The sequence below is a fragment of the Parus major genome, chromosome 21 (genome assembly GCF_001522545.3).
Source record: "Parus major isolate Abel chromosome 21, Parus_major1.1, whole genome shotgun sequence".
Classification (NCBI taxonomy): domain Eukaryota; kingdom Metazoa; phylum Chordata; class Aves; order Passeriformes; family Paridae; genus Parus; species Parus major.
Window position 1 is genome coordinate 5801201 of NC_031789.1, and position 16257 is coordinate 5817457.

The following is a 16257-nucleotide window of genomic DNA, read 5'->3' on the forward strand; positions in this document are numbered from 1 at the left end:
CACACCAAGTGAGACCCACCCTGGAGCTCCTCAAAAAGAAATCCTTACCCCTGACTCCTCCTGCTGAGTTGCTCTGACTGAAGCAACTGCTGTTGAATATCCCCAAGATTTAATTTCTGGCTATTTTCTGCTCTGAGGCTCTGGAAAGTAAATTCAGGAAGCTTCAGTGGTATTTAAGCTTTTTTAAGGTATGGTGAGCACAGCCACGCTCTGCCACAGTGGCTCATTTAATGAGACATGAGCTGCAGCCACTCTGGCATTTGACCACGGGGCCATTCCTTAGGTAAATCCTCTTTTGTGAAATCCCTGCTGCTGGCAGGATTGAGGATAGGTGCTGTAAAATCAGTCTTTACTGTAAATAAGCATTTTCTTCACTGGTAAGAAGCTTCTTTTTGGTCTGTTCTGTACTTTTTGGATAAATAGCCAAGGTGGATGTGAAGATAGAACGTCTTTCTCTCTATACACACAGAGCTCATTTGTCACCCTGAAAACTGACTCTTCAAAATGTCCATTTCATTCTGATTTTTCACTTCTTTCCTTTTTCCCATCTCTGTGTGCAAACACCTCACTTTGTCAGAGACTCCAGATATTTGTGGTAATGGGAGACTAAATTCCTTCTCCCATAGGGAGCCAGGCATTTGGGAAACTCTGTCACTCGGCCCATTTCTGGGCTTCTAAATTAGTTTTCTTTACAAAAACCTCCCCAAAAAGCTGCCCAAGGCTTCAGAAAGCAGAGCTTTCATCACTATCCATGAATGGCTCCTTCAAAAGAGGCCCTGCCTAAAGCTTGACTGTACAACAGGACTTTTCCTTCCTTCCTCCTCCCAGATGCAAACCTGACTTGGTAAATTATTCTGAAAGACTGACACTTAAAGCAATGAACAGGGTAAAATAATGGTTGAATTCTGCTCTGTTTCCAAGAAACACTGCTGAGGAGTCTGTGACTTTACTGACAGTCACTAGTGGTTCTGTTTTTAAATTAATTGAGATTTTTCTAGCCTCTTTAAATTATGATTTCTCTGGCCCTGTTTTAAGGAATAACTCAGAGGGCTGGAGGAAAAAAAAAAATCTCCTTTTAATATTTCCAAAAAAAGAGATTACAGCTGGGGGCTGTGCTTTCACCCATGTGTAATTTCCTCGTCTCTTTCCAAGAGTTGCAGTTTACGCATCTGCTGGGGGTTTGGTTTTGTCTCGTGGTTTTGCTGTTGGCAGAAACTGTTCTGTGTCTTGCTGGTCTTTGCTGCTATGTTGAAAAATGACTGTGTTCTAAATGTGTGTGCTTGTGGCTCACCCTGGGACGAGGCTGTGAGTCCCTAACAGATGTGGGAAAGCCTTTGCTGAGGGAATCAGGTTGAAAGAGCTTCCTCCAGTGCAGGTAAAGGATGCTCTGGGTGTTGTTCCAGAGGTGGATCCTGCTGTTTCCAGAGAGAGCAGGAGGGAGCAGTGCCCCTCTTGGACAGTGCAATATTGAACAGTAAGACAAATCCTGCATTTCCCCACCGTGCACATGCTGGGCTGAGCCAGTGGAAGGTCAGGCCTGAATTGTTGCCAGATCTCCATTTCCTCAAGGGAACAAAGGCAGGAGATTTCCCAAATCCCATCCTTGGCTTCCATTCTTTGTCTTTCCAGCCTTGGGAGCTCCCTGTGCAGCTCTCTCCTGTTGGGCCTGGCTTTCCCTGCAGGAACACGTGCCAATGATGCCAGTGGAGCTGCCCACTGTGGGAATTGTGCCAGATGGAAGAAAATTTGGAGGCTGGAGTGCTGCAGACCCATCATTTCTTTCCCACTAGGGCCTGACATTTAATTTTGATTTAATGGCCCCGGAGTGCTCTGGCTCCAGGGAGAGGTTTGCTGTGCAGGGAACACCCTCAGAACAGGAGCCTGAAGTAATTTGACATTTCTATTGTGAAGCTGAGCTCAGTGCTCACACATCCCTGCCTCAGATCCAGCAGCAGGGATGTCTGGAGGATCCTGAACGAGGGTGAGGAAACACTTTGGGATGACATCTCCCACCTGCAAGAGGCAGGATCTGCAGGGGGAGTGTCTCCACCCACTATTTAAACTCTGAGGAGTATATTCTTTGGCAAATAGTCTTAAAAGCATGCTGGTGTCTTTCACCTCCTGCTAATGAATCTGCTTTTCCAAGGAAACAGTCCCCTGGACAGTTTATCCAAAGGTTTTATTGGATGGCAAGCAATGATGCACAGATGTTGACTTTCGCTATAATTTTTGTTCTCTCCTCTCCTAAGACTTGACAGCTCATGGGTTGATGTAATTGTTTTGGTTTTTTATTTTGTTTTGCATTTAACTGGATTGTAATAAGATTGACTTAAAATTATTAATTCTAATCAGTGATTAGAAATACATGTAAAGAATTTTATGTACAGTAGAGGAACAAAGTTACATGATTTTAAATAATGAAAACCCAGACTATCACCTATCCTAGAATTGGTTCTACTCAAAGAGTGACCTCTTAATTAGCATGGACTGCACTGTTCCTGTTAAATGTCTATTGCATAATTGAATTCTTTTTTGTAGATATTGTATTAAAACCCAAGTGTCTGTATAGTTAATATATAGCTGCTTATGTGTAAATGCTATTTTAAACACTAAAAAGCTTTTAATTTTATGTGATAAGCACAGTGTATGTGTTCATTTATTTGCAGTATTTATTATTTATTTCATAAATATTCCCCATTTTTGGACTTCGCAGCAGCAACAGGGATCACTTGGACACCCTGTGACTCTGGTGAGCCTTGGGTTTGTCAGGACACCCTGAAGGGTCTGAGGGGCTCAGCTGAACTCAAAATTGAAAGGCTTTTTCCAGCCTAAATTATTCTAATTTTCCAGCCTAAATAAAAAGAACAAGAACAGCTTGGTGAGGCAGATTCCTTCTTCCCAGCTGGTACAGATCACACAGCAAGGGGAGAGGGAAACATAATTTAAATACCATAAATCCCAGCATTTTCCAGTATGGTGGATATTAAATGGTCAGGATTTAAGTGTATATTAAATGATCAGAATTTAGGTAGATACTGAATGGTCGTAATTTAAGTGACTATTAAATTGTCAGAATTTAGGTGAATATTAAATGATCAGAATTTTGGACAGCCTTTTCCTGCAGAGCCTGGTGGAGTTAATGGAGTTAACATTTTTTTTCCTTTCTCTATTTCTGGAATGATGATCAAAATTTATTGAATGCTTCTCTGCTATGGAACCACAGCCCTGGAGCAAGGAATACTGAAAATTTCAGGTTCCCAAGTGTGGTTGTGAAGAACTCCTGCAGGCTCCAGGAACAAGAACTCCAGGCTTCAGGTCAGAGTTGCGGTTTTTTTTAATCATTCTGAAGAATAATTTTGGATGGAGTTGGTCACAAAAATTGGGGACCAGTAACTTTGCAGTCCATCAAGAAGTTCTTTGTTTTCTTTATTTTTTTTTTAAGAATGAAAATACTCACTGGTTTAGATTAATTTGCAAATTCTTTAATTGAGCTGAACTGATTAAATTCCAGTAACACACAGCGGAGAGATGGAACAAATTTTAATCTAGGGAAGAAAAGAGCAGAAATGGAAAAACTTTCAAGGAATAAAAGAGCAGAATAGTTATTTGTCAGCATGAGTGGGGAAAAGAAAAATCTTGGTGATATGACTGGATATTGACTTGGTACTGCTGGAAACAATATGAAGTTTTTTGGTGATCTTTGCCTGTTTTTTTGGATGGAGGAACCTCCTGCTGTGTCTTTGGAGAGTGTGATTTGCACAGAGCTCATTTCCATGTGTCTTTCTCTGATTTCCATGGAACACAAATGGAATGAGCTGGGATTTGAATGGGTAATGCCCCCTTTGTATCACACACACAACTTCTGTTACCTGTCAGAATGTTCTTTTTACTTCTCTTTTATTGGATATATTTGAAAATTCTAACAAGGCTTGGGAAAGGATTCCTGGATATATCTCTGGAGCTGTTGATTAATAAGAAAGGCAAATTACCAGAAGTGTTTACAGGGAAGTGGTGTTGGTGAGGTTCACATTGCCAGACTTGAGAGACTGATGTAAAATACCATTTCTGGAGGCTATTTCATTACTTGAACCTAATTTTGGCTTCTTTTTGGGGCTGAAAGGTGTTTCCAAAGAGGATGGAGGCTGCTCCTCTGGAGTTCAGCTGCTGAGCCCTATGCTTTCACAGCTCTAGTTCATATGTGATTGTGCCTGGGGCCATACAGTGCTCATAAACATGATTTTCTCCTTAAAATCCAGCTTCTGCTGATGACAGGTTACAGAGGGTGTGGTTTATTGTCTGTTCACCGAATCCTCTTCTGGCTCCTCCTCAGCGGGGTTCTGGCAATAATCCCCTGTGTTCAGATCAGGCCTGAACACCATGATGTAGCATTTGGGCACGAAGTAGCTGGCCAAGATCCCCAGGGTGGTGGCCTGGATGGTGCAAATCTGTGTGACAGCCCTGAGGACTGTCCTCAGCGTGGCAAAAACCACCACAAAGAAGATCCAGATGATGAAATAAATGAGGGTGGCAAAGGTGATGCCCCTGGCCACGTTGTACCTCCTGGCCGGGGTTTGCACCATGAAGGTGCACAGGAAGCAGGCGAAGGCCAGGCAGCTGTTGTAGCCGTGCAGGAGGGCAAAGGCAGCCCAGGACTGGGTGCCACACACCAGCACCACCTCGCTGGGCAGGGATTTGTAGTCGGCCACCAAGTAATCGGGGCCTAGGCGGAGGTGGCAGAAGCAGAGCAGCGCCTGGGTGAGGAGGGACGCGGCCACCAGCAGCCAGGCCCTGCCGTGGGTCACCCAGCGCAGCAGCCTGGGAGCGCAGCGGGGGAATTCCGTCAGCAGGCTGATCTCCAGGGCCTTGGGGACGAAGGTGGAGAAGCAGCCGTTGAGGCACAGGGCGTAGGAGAGCTGCTGCACCGCGCACAGCCCGGCGCTGGGCCTGCCCACGTACAGGCAGCAGCTGAGGCTCTGCAGCAGCAGCCAGAGCAGGGCAAAGAGGTTCCTGCCACCCCCTGCCACCTGCACCATGGGGGTCTGCAGGTGCTTCAGGAACAGCAGTGCTGTCAAGCAGCTCAGGGCCGCCGTCAGGGCCATCAGTGTCATCAAGGCCACGGCCATGGGCTCGTCCCAGAAGAGGAACCTCTCGGTGCGCTCGTGGCACTGCGTGCTACGGGCCGGGGCCCACTGGTGCTGCGGGCATGGGGAGCAGCTGGTGCTGTCTGCAGAGAGAGCCTGGTGAGCACCCCACAGGACCTGCCACCACTGGCAGGCTTTGGGGGTGGATCACACAGGATTTAGGTGGTGTTTTGCCTGGTTCCCTCCCTCCGAGGTGTGCTGGATCTCCAAAGCTTGTGGTAGTTCACCCTCTACTTTCCCACCCTCCTCCCTCGTATTTCTTGCCGCTGTTTCCCTTCCCCAGCAATCCCAAAATTTTATCCATTCTAGGCATACCCTCAGCATTCCATGATACCCCTCTCTCCTACCTCTGCAGATAAAATGTCCTCATTCCTTCCCTCTGGGCCCAAGAGTGAAGAGCAGAACAGAGGGGAACACCTGACAGTGCTTATGGAGGAGAGCTCCCAGCTCATCATCACCTCAGCCAGGAGACAGTTAAATACAGTTAAAGCCTTTAAATTCCCCAGACCTCACCTGTACTGCTCCAGAAGGTGTTTTCTGAACAGTCTGTACAGTCATAACAGCAGAGATTGAATCCTTTTATTCTTCTGAATTGTCCTGGTTGGCAGCGTCTGAAGCACTCAGACGTGGGCTCCTGGCAAAGGCAGGAATGAACATCAGCCAGGCACCTCCAGGAGAATCGTAATCTCAAACAAGTAAGAAGAAATTGTGCCATTGTTACCTTCTTATCTGCAGTGTGGAACTGGATCTGGGACTTCTGGATGTACAGGGACTGGTCATAGTCCCCCACGGGCAGGTAGGTTAGGGTGCCATCCCTCCAGGCCCAGAAGATGAGTTTATACCCAGTGTTTGTGCCATGGGATTGATCAAACCTGAAGCTCTGGCCATTCACCTCGAATGGGAGGGTGTTCATGAAGTGCAGCAGCTGGGGAGGAAATGAAATCAAAATAGATTTTGGTACGGTTGTTCTTGTTTGGAGGATGGTAATTCTGCCAGCTACAATCAGTTGTCCCTTTGGTGGGCTAAGATTGTGACAGTCTGTCTGTGATGTGACAAAAGCCTGCCATTTGGCCCTCACATCTTTCCTCACCTGCCAGGACCTGATGGGTGTTTTGGGACAGCCTTCAGAGGTACAGCCCAGGGCTCTGTGCAGGGCGTGGGCCACGCTGTACACAGCCATGTGCACCGGCTGCACCATGGTCACCCTGAGCAGGGGCCAGATGTCCCCAAGGGTGACGTGGTCACACTGCTGGCAGTGTGTGTCCAGCACCTCGGTGTTCATGAGGCGGCTCAGCTCCCGGGACTGCTGGCAGAATTTCTCTTGCTCAACAGAGCTGAAGAGCTCAGCCACGTACTCCCGGAAGCCAGGGACTGTCCCTGTTCTCGAGACAAAGCCCAGCACTGTCCCGATGCTCTGGATGTTGGGCGTGTAGGCGGCGACGTCCGACAGCATCCAGGCCTCGGTGCCAATCCAGACCTTCTTGCCCAGCCCCATCCTGATGCTGTGTTCCAGCAGGGCCTGGGCAGGCAGGCTGTAGGCAAACAGAACAACCACGTTGACTTTGGTGCTATTAATTAATTTAACGGTGTCTTCCAGCTGCTTTCTGGCGTTGGGCTCAGCCAGGTCTGTGGGGATGAACCCCTCGAAGGCAATGCAGATGTTGTCATTGCCAGCCATGCTCAGGAAGAGAGCCTGGGCACCCCGGCCATACTCATCGTCGCTGCCCACTGTGGCAATCCAGTTCCAGCCAAACTGGTTGAGCAGCATCACCACAGCTTCCACCAGGTTCTTGTCGCTGGGGACAGTGCGGTAGAAGGACGGGTACAGCTCCGTGTTGCTCAGGGTCTCACTGCTGGCTCCGTAGCTCACCTGCCCACGGAACAGAGAGGAAGGGAGGAAAACATGGAAGTGGCCACAGCCCAGGTCACTCACCTTTCTTCTTCTTCAGTTTTAGCACATTAAGTTTTCCAAAATGATGGTCAGGGTTGGAGGTAAAAGAATCCCAAGGGATTCACCAAGAGAGCCATAAAGTGTCTCCTTTGTGTCTCTCATCACTATGAAACAATAATTAATTAATCTCTACACAGGGTGACACACTCAAGATTGTTATTTCTTAGCTCAGTGTTAAATTTCCCTGACCATGAGAGCTCTGTTGTGGTAACTGGGTATTTAATCACAGATGTATTAACAAGGGATCCTCTAGGAGCTGCGTTATTCCCATTTGACATGGATCAGAGTGGTCTGAGTTGTGTCTGTTCTCTCGGAAATGAAACACTGGAGTGTGCCCAGGAGGGCAGTTACTGACCCACCCAAGAGCACTGAAGAAATCTGTGACAGAAGGAAGACTGGAATCTCTGCTTTACCACCAAACCCTTCCCCACTAAAAAGGAAGAAAATTCATAAAAGGCTTGGGAAAGGATTCCTGGAGTATCTCTGGAGCTGTTATTTAAGAAGAAAGGGAAATTACCAGGCGTGCTTACTGGGAAGTGCTCTGAGTGAGGCTTCTGGCTCACACTGAGACATTAATATAAAGTATCAGTTCTGGAGGTTGTTTCATTACCTGAACCAAAAAGGAAGAATTCCTGCCTCTCCAGAGACGTTTTTACCTGCGGGATCAAGAAGGAGCTGAAGAGCTTGGCTGTGAGCAGGCAGAGATCTGACTTGTGGGGCCCAATGATGGCAGTGATGCGGGGCTGGTACTCGGTGTAGTTGCAGAGAATCCCAATCCCTGTGGTGCCGTTCCGGGTCAGGAACAGCAGGCTGGGCTGCAGGGCCACCAGGGGCTCAAAGCAGGTGTCATACATGTCGTATCCCAGCCTTATTCCCGGCAGGAGGGAGCTGGAATTGTTGATCTGGTCGATGGCGAACCTCATCCCGAGAGCCCAGATCAGCCCATCCATGAATAACCTGGGGGCAGAGGGGACAGGAGTGACGTGGCCTGGCAGTGCTGTCCCCTGTCACCTCCTCTGACATTTTGGCATCCACGTGGCCAAGCAAGACATTCCTGCTGTTGCCAGCAGAGCATCCCTGGACCCACTCATGAGTTTTTAGCTCTGGACAGCACCTTCCCAGTTCACTTAATCGTTTCTGCCAGCAAAAATATCCCTGGAGCTTCCCAGGAGAAGGAACAGAGGTAGAGACCAGTTTAGCTGTGAGAGCCAAGACTTTGTGTCCTTCACCCACTAAGCCAAAGATTCCCAAAGTGCTAATTCAGGAGACTGATCGTGACTGAAATGTGGGATTTTTCCTGGGGTTTTCCTTCTCTGTGTATCCCAGCACAGAGAGCACATTTCCTGCCCCAGGAATGTGAAGATGGAAGGATTTTGGACCCTGCTGTCCTGAGTTTTGCTGCTGACAGAACAGGAGGAGGACACAAGCCTGGCTTCTTGTTCTCCTCACCTAGAACTGTGGTTAGGTGGTGATGTGCTGGTGGGAACCAGCCTGGTGTAACTGAGGAGGAAATGCTGCTCACACCTACAAACCCAACTGATTTTGGTTCCTGCTCTGCCCCGTGCCTGCTGCTGAGTGTCCTTTGTCCTCCTAAAAAGCAACAGCACCATCCCAAAATGTGATCTACCTATCAGTGTAGAACACAAAAGCATTTCCATTTTGGCACCAGTTGATGTCCCAGTGTGCAAACTCTTCTCTGTCCCATCCCACCTCCAGCAGAACCACTTCATTTTCCCTTTTTTTTCCCAGATCCCAGCCCTGCTCTTACCTCTCACAGCGCAGCAGGGTGGGCTCTGAGCGAGCTGTCAGGTTCACAGTGTCCTTCCCAAAGGGGAACAAACCCCCCAGGATAAAATCCCCCGGCCTCCTGAACTGAGCTGACAGACACGAGGGGCTGAGGGAGGCAGCACAGCCAAAGCTCACACACAGCCAAAGCCCAGGGAGCTTCATTTTGGGAGAAAAGGGATCTGGGAAAAGGAAGGGGAGCAGGGAATCCAGGCTCAGCTGTTCCTGGGAAGTCTCTTTAAATAGAGCTCGGAGGGATTGAAGTAATGGGGAGGAATTTGTTTAGCAAAATGCATTAAATTAAATTTAGTGGGCAATAATCAAATACCCTCTGAGGGCACTTAGGTGCAAACCACTGCTCTCATCCTGATTTCTTTTACTTAGTGAGTACCCTTTACTCAGAGTGATTTACAAATCATTGTCATAGCTGTGGAAATTTGGGGTCCTCTGAGGAGAGGTGATAAAACCCAGGTGCCCCACTCTAAATCTGGTAAAAGACTTACACAACAGTAATTTTTGTCTATTAATTTTTTAAATTTGAGGTCACCTCATCATGGAAATAACCAAATCTTCCTCAGGGCATGGCAGGAATTTGCCTGGAGAGGCCATTCCCAGGTCACAAGGTTGGTGAGCTATCACTCAGCTGTATTGATATTCTTTAGGAAGTTATTACTGGCTGATCTAATTTTTTTTGCCCTCACACTGAGCTGGGACATTAATTTCAGTTTGAAAACTTAAATCCAAGTTCACAGCATCGTAATTTAGGTTTCATTACTGTATTTTTTCTGTCCAGGGTTGGATTTTAGGAGAGCTCTGAATGAAAAGTTCAATTTCCTGCATTTTCTACTGTACCAGAAAACTGCTTTTGCTGCCAAAGTGATGCTCAAAGGCTGGAATATTTTCCTTGAAGGAAGAGAAGCAGATACAGAGATCTAAATACAGGAATACTTCAGGGAAGCATTGTCACCCTGAAAACTCAGCTTCTGAGCTTGCTAACATAGTTTTCTAAGGACTTTCCCAGGACAGTAACTGTAAACATAGATATGTGTACATTCTTTCTGTCACACGTCTTGTGATGGGCATCTCTCATGGCCAGTGCAGTGAGAAAGTGTTATCCTGACCATCCAATCCCTGGCCGTGGTCAGAAACCTATAAATCCTGGGAGGAAAAATAAACTCTGCTCTTTCTTCACCACACCTTGACCTGTGTCTGTGTGATCTATTCCTCTTCAGCAGCAACATCTGGTGAACCCCGATGTGTGTTGCAGGTGACGGTCACAGGGTGCTATCTAGCCTGTGGCTATGGCTGTTTTTGGGCTCTCTCCTACGGAGGGCCTGGTTATGGAACTATGGCGTGTGGTGTTTGATCAGAAACGGGTTGATGTTTCGTATGCTGACTTCTAGCGATTGTGTGAGTATGGGAGAATTGAGTGGTTTTTCCCTGTGGTTGAGATTTTTTCGGAGTTGGCTTGGGACGCTTTAGGCGATTCCCTGCTCGAGTCTCTGCTGGTCGGTTATCAGCCCCGGGTGCTCCGGCTGCTGGGGATCTGGCGACGGTGCGGCAACGTCCTGAGGAGCTGCGCATCCTCTTCTACCAGATCGAGAGCTTCTCCCTCTCCCCCGGTGGCACAGAGCCAGGGGGCGGCTGTGTCTCGGGTCCCAAGGTTGGCTCCCCCAGGATCGCTGGGGTCCCCAGCAGGTTGAATGGGGGCGCTGCGGACCCGGGGGGCGTAACGCCACCTTGGCCAGTGCCCCGGAGGTGTAGGCCCAGGGCGGGGTCACCTCCTCTGCGTGCCCTCGCGGCACAGACCGATGAGGGGCTGCCTGAACCGGGGGCGCTGGCCCTGGGGGATACCTCAGGGTCAGTCTCGTGTTCCTGCTGTGGCTGGGCTGTGCCCTGCCCCGCGGTGGGGGACGGGACGGGCCCAGGCTCCGTGCTGATGGCCGTGCGTGCTGTTCCAGTGGAGGAGCAGCCAGCGCCACTTTTTGGACCTTTCACCCCTGAAGAAACACTGTTAGGGGCGATTCCGAGCGCTGATCCCCCCGTGCCAGATTTGTAGGGCGTGGGGATGAGTGCTGCAAGTGGTGCAGATGCCGGGCCAGGTTCTGCCGGCCCCATGCTGCCAGATTCCCCTCCTGTGAGCCCGGGTTGTTCCCTGGCATTGGAGCAGGACGGTGCCGTGGCTCTGCGGGCTGTGCCTCTACCTACGCCTCGGTCCTTCCCGGCGTTGGAAGTGGGCCATGCCGAGCTGCCTCCAACCCACCCCACCTCGGGTTCCCGGGCATCACCCGAGCCTGTGGCTGGAGCCAGCCCTCCCCCATCGCCTCCTGCGGCCGTGGCAGACCAAGGTCCTGCCCTGGTTACCACTGGTTCCGGTGGTGCTGCTGTGGGGGTGAAGCCGGTGGCCTTGACAGGCAAAGGGTCCCAGGCTGCTGGAGCCTCTTTGGCTGGCCTGTGGACTTTGTCCTCCTGTAAAATGACTGTGCAGCTGAGCATATCAGGCATTCCATGTGCTTCCAAATGCTTTGATCCGGTGGGTGAGGGCATGAGTGCTCTTCTTGTGGCGTGGTTGAATGTCACTGCTCAAGGCACCATTGTTCACCTAGGGGACGTTGATTCGGATTTCCTGGGGTGCATTTCTGCCATGGGTTCCATACTCACCCCTCCTGTTCCTATCCCTGCAGGACCTGGATTTGCTCACCTTGTGCCTTTTGAGTCTTGTGTTCGCAGAGCTGAGAACCAGCTGCAGGGAGATGGTGGCTTCAGGTTCCCTGGACCTCCCTGGGTCACTGGACTGCTGTTCTGACAGCCAGGGATCATCCTGAACGGGTCTGCAGCCTGTCCATCCTTGGTGAGATGCTGTCAGAGATTAGCTTCCGTGGGTCTTTGACACTGGCATGGACATCATGATTGTCAGGTTTGCTGATGGGCCCCGGAGTGACCCTTGGACCTGATGCTGACACACTGTATGCAAAGAACTTGAGACTGACTCTTTGTTCAGCAGATTCTGTTGTCCTTTCTCATGATAGACTAGACACCCTCCGTGACTTGATGCAGGAACAGTTGGATCACGGTGATCTGGAGCATCGCTCAATCCCTGGGACATTCCTGTTTTCTGTATCAAGAAGAAGTCTGGGAAATGGAGGTTATTGCAATACCTCCAGAAAGTTCATGCTATGATGGAAAGCATGGGGATGTTGCAGGCTAGCAATGCCTTCACCTGCCATGCTTCCTGCTGATTGGCCAGTCCTCATTGTGGATCTGAAGGATTGTTTTTTTTACAATTCCTTTGCATCCCGATGACAGACTGAAATTTGCGTTTCTGGTGCCAGCTGTCATTAATGCTGAGCCCACACAGAGATATCAGTGGAGATTTTGCTGTAAGGCTTGTGAAAATTTGCCGGCATTTGTCGATGATATGGGGCTCTAGCCCTCTCTGGAGTTTGCAAGCAGTTTCCTGCTGCTTGTCTCTACAACCTCCCTGAAATTATTTGAAGGTCAAAATAATTTTTGGGACGAATAGTCCTGCATCTGGAGGTGCAATTATTTGTTTTGCATTCAGTGCAGACACTGCATGAATGATGTCCAGATATTAATGGACTTCTACATAGTTGTGTCCTTATATGGGACTGACCACAACACAACTGTCTCCCTTGTTTGGTCTCTTAAAGGGGGACTCTGATTTAAAGTCACCTCTGACACTGACCCCACAGGCACAGTAGATGCTGGAGGAGGTTCTGTGAGCAGTTTCTGCTTATCAAGTTTATTACATTAATCTTTCCATTGCCGCTGTTTTTTTTTCATTGCCACTCCAGATTTGCATTCCACAGGTATCACTGGCCAATGAAAACACTGGAAATGTCATTGCTACCTGGAAGGATGGATCTGAGTGGCAGGTTTTAAAGAGTCATGAGGCTGGATCAGCCCAATTGATAGAATTACAGGCTGCTGTCATAGCATTTCAGAAATTTTCCTAGTCACCTTTCAATTTGGCCATGGATTCTGCCTCCATGACCAAATTAGGAGCCATCCACAAGCAGGTGTTGATGTTGGACATTTGTTTAATTTTTTGTTTTTGTTTTTGTTGTTTTTTGGGGGTTTTTTTTGGGTTTTTTTGTAATAACAAAAGGGTGAGATATCACCCTGAAATTACAGTCTTCTGATTGTATGGAGTATTGTATTTTCCTATTATTTATCCTTTTGATTGTTTATAATGTTGCTAGTTTCTTTGTTCATTTTTCTTTTCTTTTTGTTTAAACCAAAAAGGGTGAGATGTCGCCCTGAAAACTCAGCTTCTGAGCTTGCTAACATAGTTTTCTAAGGACTTTCCCAGGACAGTAACTGTAAACATAGATATGTGTACATTCTTTCTGTCACACGTCTTGTGATGGGCATCTCTCATGGCCAGTGCAGTGAGAAAGTGTTATCCTGACCATCCAATCCCTGGCCGTGGTCAGAAACCTATAAATCCTGGGAGGAAAAATAAACTCTTCCTTTCACTACACCTCGACCTGTGTCTGTGTGATCTATTCAGCACCAGCAGCAACAAAGCACCAGTTGCATCTATGTTTTCCAGGTATGTTCACACTGACATCTTTTTAAGGATCTTTTCCCTTTACTGGATTATTTAAATGTCAGCTTTAACTATAAAATTTTTTAAAATAAGTTCTAAATACAATCCTGAATTTTGGGTAAGTTCATCTTCAATATTAATGTTTATCTCCTTAGAACGAGTGTGAAAGGGAGAAAACATTTTTTTCTTGTGGTCATACCATCATTTCAAGAGATCTAAATCCATTTTTTCCCTTGACAGACATGCATTATTTGATTTAGTTTAAGGCATTTAATTCATTGCACAGATGAAATAGCAGCTGGAAATGAAACAGATTTTTCTGGGAAAAGAAAATCTGAGTAGGTCACACTGTAAATCGTGTCCCTTCCACCACCACACCCCCAGAGTGTGATCCCACAAAGGACACTCCTCAAAAACATGTTATTCACATAATTTAATGTCCAGTTAGTCCAGTCTCCATGAGGTAATAGTGATTTCCTGAATTTTTCAGTGTTGTATTAGGCCAAAAAGAGACAATCAACCTGTCAGCCTGTAGGATTCCCCCACGTGTCCCTGCCATCCTGGACTAACCCTGTAGAGCTTTTCCAGCTTCCCAAAAGCTCAGTAAATCCCATCTAATGTACTTTGGCTCTTCCAGTGGTTTTCAGTAGAAGGCAGAAGCCTCACAAAGCAGTGATTTACAGTACAAGTGTGGATTTCCCCCCAGAGAGGCAGAAAAATCCTTTTTGTAGGCATTTGACACATTCACAAAAGAAATAAAACACACAAGAATACAACTCAGAGGCAAACAGCTCCAGGTTGGGCTGGACAAAGGGGATTGTGCAGCACAAAATAAAATCTGCTGCACATCCCAAGTGCAAAAAGCTTGGATTCAACGAGCAGGGATGTGACATAGGGAAGGTGCTGCTGGATGGATCCCCGCACCAGGAACATCCAGCCCCACTTCCTTCAGCTCCTTGGGCCCCACCATGAGGTGGCTGTGACAGGGAAAGGACCTTCCTTTCCCCAGTGCATTACTCAGGATTAAATTCTCCAGGTGAAGCCCCTAGGTGGGTTTTTTGTATAAACCACGATGGCCAGGTGAGCTCCCATGGGGTTCAGACACCACAGTTCAAATGTGTGCTGGCACACGAGGCCACTATTGCTGAAAACACACAGAAGCTGCTCAAGGTTGGCTTGAAAAGAAAAACCTTTTCTGGGAACCAAAAAAAAACCAAATCCCTTAGCAGCTCAACCTGATGTGGATTTTTCCCCCTAACTGAAGAGCTCTACGCACAAACTGACAGATGTAAAAAAAGAACCATTCCACATTTATAAAGTGAAGCATCCTGACCAGTTTGGCCAATTCCTCGGCTGCAGGCAGGAAAGAAAAGGTGAAAATAACCACGGACAGAGAATCAGAGGGGTTGTGCTTCTGCAAAAATGTGATTTTCACCGTGGGCTCATCCCGGAAGCGCCCTCAGGGCAGGTCGAGCAGCTTATGCTGCGCGAAGAGCTCCTGGGTGATGCTGTAAACGTCTCCGATGTAGGGGATGGCCTCTCCCAGCATGGCCACGGCCTCCTCGGGCGGGCCCACGTTCATGATCTCCAGGAAGGCATCGCGGGAGGGCAACGCGCAGAACGCCACGGTGGCGGCTTTGCGGATGAACCAGGGATGGTGCTCGGCCAGCGAGGCGTTGTAGGCGTCGGTGCAGAGCACGGAGGTGCGGGAGTCGCCGGAGCGCAGTCCCTCCAGGAAGAGCTGCAGCCAGCGCAGGGCGCGGTGCAGCCGCAGCAGCGTGCGGCAGCCGGAGTCGGGCCGCGCCCGCAGCGCCGCCAGCCCCGCCGCCAGCTCCTGCTGCACCATGGCCTGCAGGGACACGAAACGCTGCCGCTGGCAGTGCCCCTCCAGCAGCGCCACCTTGGCCACCGCGTCCTTGGAGATGAAGGAGAAGACGGCGCCCAGGCTCTGCAGGAAGCTGCGGGAAGGGAGATGGGGGGGGGGGTGTGTGACAAAAGGTTTGGGGGAGGAAGGGATAGAGGGTCAGCCACTTGAGGCGTGGAAGGCGTGGAAAGAGAACCCCAAAAACCACCTCAGGGGTGAAAAAACAACCCAAAAAAGAAAACCCTGAGAGGTGAAAAGAGAACCCCAAAACCACCTCAGGGGTGAAAAGAGAACCCCAGATGGATGCCCTGAGAGCCAGAGCTGTTCGCAGCAGCACTCGCACATCACCCTGGCGCTGGCAAAGCTGTCCCAGGGCTGTGCAGGACATTCCCACAGGGAAGAACGGCTCCTGCTGGGCCAGGAGAAGGGATCATTCTGGCACCCGCTGAGATCCCAGCCAAGAGCAGAAGCTGAAGCTCACCGGCCACCTTGAATTTAAAACTCTGGCCTCGAAGGGTGAAACCTTGCAAAGTTCACAGTAATTAAGTGCCAGAAGCACAGAATGTCCTGGGTTGAAGTGGACCTTAAAGTCCATCCGGTGCCAAACCTGGCCTTGGGCACTCCCAGGGACGGAGCAGCCACAGCTTCTCGGGAAATCCAACCCAGCACCTCCCCACCCTCCCAGTCCCGAATTCCTTCCCAATATGCCACCTATCCCTGCCCTCTGTCAGTGTGAATCCATTTCCCCTTGTCCTCCCACTCCAGGATCCTGTAAAGCATCTCTCTGCACCTCTCCTGCCAGCTCCAGTGCTGGCAAGGGCCACCGCTTGTTTAAATGCTTAAACTGGGGAAACTGCCTTCAACTTCTACAAATATAACAGTGACAGTATAATCTGATGGGGGCCAAAGCTCCGTGTGGAAGATCTCCCTCAGAAAGTGACTG

General features: G+C 49.0%; 2 protein-coding genes across 2 annotated transcripts; both read right to left on the minus strand.

Annotated features, from left to right (window-relative positions):
* Positions 1 to 3494: 3494 nt before the first annotated feature.
* TAS1R3 (taste 1 receptor member 3) lies at positions 3495 to 14420 on the minus strand. Its single transcript, XM_033519369.1, has 7 exons — positions 14375 to 14420; positions 8861 to 9059; positions 7749 to 8049; positions 6232 to 7011; positions 5863 to 6066; positions 5655 to 5775; positions 3495 to 5224 (listed from the first exon to the last, which is right to left on the minus strand). The coding sequence occupies exons 1-7, from the start codon at positions 14418 to 14420 to the stop codon at positions 4290 to 4292; spliced, it is 2586 nt and encodes an 861-aa protein (XP_033375260.1). The 3' UTR covers positions 3495 to 4289.
* CPTP (ceramide-1-phosphate transfer protein) lies at positions 13706 to 15446 on the minus strand (the record flags this gene model as incomplete). Its single annotated transcript, XM_015648027.2, has 1 exon — positions 13706 to 15446. A coding segment is annotated over one exon (537 nt), but the record flags the coding sequence as incomplete, so codon positions are not given.
* Between the last annotated feature and the right edge of the window lie 811 nt (positions 15447 to 16257).